The 2,146-nt window shown below is 36.7% G+C and overlaps 2 protein-coding genes across 2 annotated transcripts in view; one reads left to right on the plus strand and one right to left on the minus strand.

The window, feature by feature from the left end:
* LOC119585208 (AP-3 complex subunit delta-1-like) overlaps nt 1-1,012 on the minus strand; it is a gene marked incomplete in the record, with an annotated part of 41,547 nt that extends 40,535 nt beyond the window's left edge. Inside the window, 1 exon segment of the mRNA XM_037933859.1 lies at nt 751-1,012. Coding sequence (XP_037789787.1) covers nt 751-846 — 96 coding nt within the window.
* Nucleotides 1,013-1,665: 653 nt separating this feature from the next.
* The window catches only part of LOC119585209 (nuclear RNA export factor 1-like), a gene marked incomplete in the record, with an annotated part of 5,915 nt that continues 5,434 nt past the window's right edge, over nt 1,666-2,146 (plus strand). Inside the window, 1 exon segment of the mRNA XM_037933860.1 lies at nt 1,666-1,685.

Here is a 2,146-nt window from a genome sequence, read left to right on the forward strand (position 1 = left end):
GACATCAGTAATGACAATTTTTTTTTCATCAAAATTCTTATCAAGTCCACAATATATTTTTTTCTGATAAATATCTAAAAGATATCATTATTAGCATTAAAAATGAGGCCCTTTTTTCACATAATTACAATGACAGTCTATTAAAACAAGTCAGTATAAAGATATTGTGAGCTTTGATGAATAGCCAGCAATGCATGTCCAACCTGGCAGTGGCATGTCCAACCTGGCAGTGGCATGTCCAACGATTGTCTTAACTCTCACACTTCAGGCAGTCCACAAACCTCCACCCCATACACTCATTTTAAGATAACTTGGAGACTAATTCTGCAAATATTTTGGATGTCTACCTCTATTTTATCCCTAATATGTTCTCCCATGACATGACCTTGCTTACATTTTACATAAATCCTCTAAAACTATAACTTAGAAGCAAAAACCCCTCCTTTCATAATGTATAAAAAAAATGCTCATGTAACATGTACTATATTCCTTATTTACAGAAATAAATGACATAATATGATTAACAAAAATCCTTTCCTTAATCATTTATTTGCAAAAACAGTAACAACTGAGCTTCTTTGCATAGGCCTACAACGATGAGTCAATTTGCAACACCATGAATCACGTATTACAACGGCTCTGTCCCTCCCCTCGTCCCTTATTCCTCCTCAATTTCCCTTCACTACCTGACGCATTGCCCCTAAAATAAGGTTCATTTCCCCTTCTTCTCAGCCTTGTCATTTTCCTCACCTCTGTCTCCTTATTGTTACGGATTCCCCGGACCAAATCGGTGAGGTTCTTGTCAAACATCCTCTCCAGGTTGCCTTTCACCTTGCGCAGCGCCATTTTCTCGCTCTGTCTTTCTTCGCCGGCTTCCTCAAAGGTATTTCTCGACAAGGAGTTGTTTTCACAGACAAGGCATCGTCATAAGATCTACATAATTGAGTCTCCGGAAGGCGAAATCCTCCTTCCTGTCACTGGAACCAGATGTTTTCCACTGGCGAGCACAGGGAGTGGGGGTGGTCATGTGACGTTGCAACCTTCCCATAATCCTCTATTTTCAACAAAAATCGCTGGTTTACTGCATTTTCTTTGTTTTTTGCAGTTGTTTAGGTGTGATTCTATGAAATCTTCAAGTGTCTTTGAGGAATAAATTGTCCTTCATGTTATTGACAGTTAAGGTGGATATATTTTTCATTTTTTCTTTTGACAGCTTGTGATTCTTTAGTCCGTGCCTGTCATTCGGATGTAAAATCCTTTTGCAAATACTTATACGTTTTTTCTGTTCCTGTGCGTAAATATTAATAATAAAATTTATTTGAATATATTTCCTACTTATTTACCTATTCACAGACAATTTACCAAATAAAACTGATAAAATAATCGCTCTCAGTAGTCAGACAATCTTTATCATATGAGAAGGGAAGTACAGTTTCATACCACATAAGGCAAACAGAAAAAAAATCTAGATAATCTTATTATATATGTATATTTTCACGAAGTAAGTGAAAACTATAACGTGTTGAATTAAAATTAAAAGGTGTTCCCCCTTTCAGCACAGGGAGTGGGGAACCAAAACAAATCCATGCTCGACAAGACCACCTTATCACGTTGGTGTGTATTCTATTATCTACTATTAAAACTAAGCAACCTAGATAACCGGAACATCTACGTAGTTGGTAAATGTGAATAGATAATTGGTACACGTATAGTTTTTTGGGCGATATATATATACATAAGGGAGAGTCTGGGCAAAAACGTTAATATTTATTTGTTGTTCACCAGACGTGATGAAATGCCTAGAATGTACGTTTTTTTGTGTGTGTTTGGACGGTTTATCAATACTAAACAACTTTTGTCCATACAGTTATAAAGTTAGGGATCCTCCTTGATGTTTATTTATTCTATTGAGGAAATTGTTGTATTTGTTACGTGTTACTACCGGAAAATGTTCATTGTCATTCCTAACAAATCATACCTTCGATTGCTTGCGATTTGTGCTGTCCACTTCTAGTATTTTGATTTCAGTCCAAGATGGCAAACGGTAGTAGCCCATGTAGCTGGGCAGTTTGTGAGGTGTCCTTTGACTAGTTTTACAATAGTTCCATCGCATGTGCATTGTGTGCAATTCTTGCTCTACCCATGA

The sequence above is a fragment of the Penaeus monodon genome, chromosome 19, assembly GCF_015228065.2.
Source record: "Penaeus monodon isolate SGIC_2016 chromosome 19, NSTDA_Pmon_1, whole genome shotgun sequence".
Classification (NCBI taxonomy): domain Eukaryota; kingdom Metazoa; phylum Arthropoda; class Malacostraca; order Decapoda; family Penaeidae; genus Penaeus; species Penaeus monodon.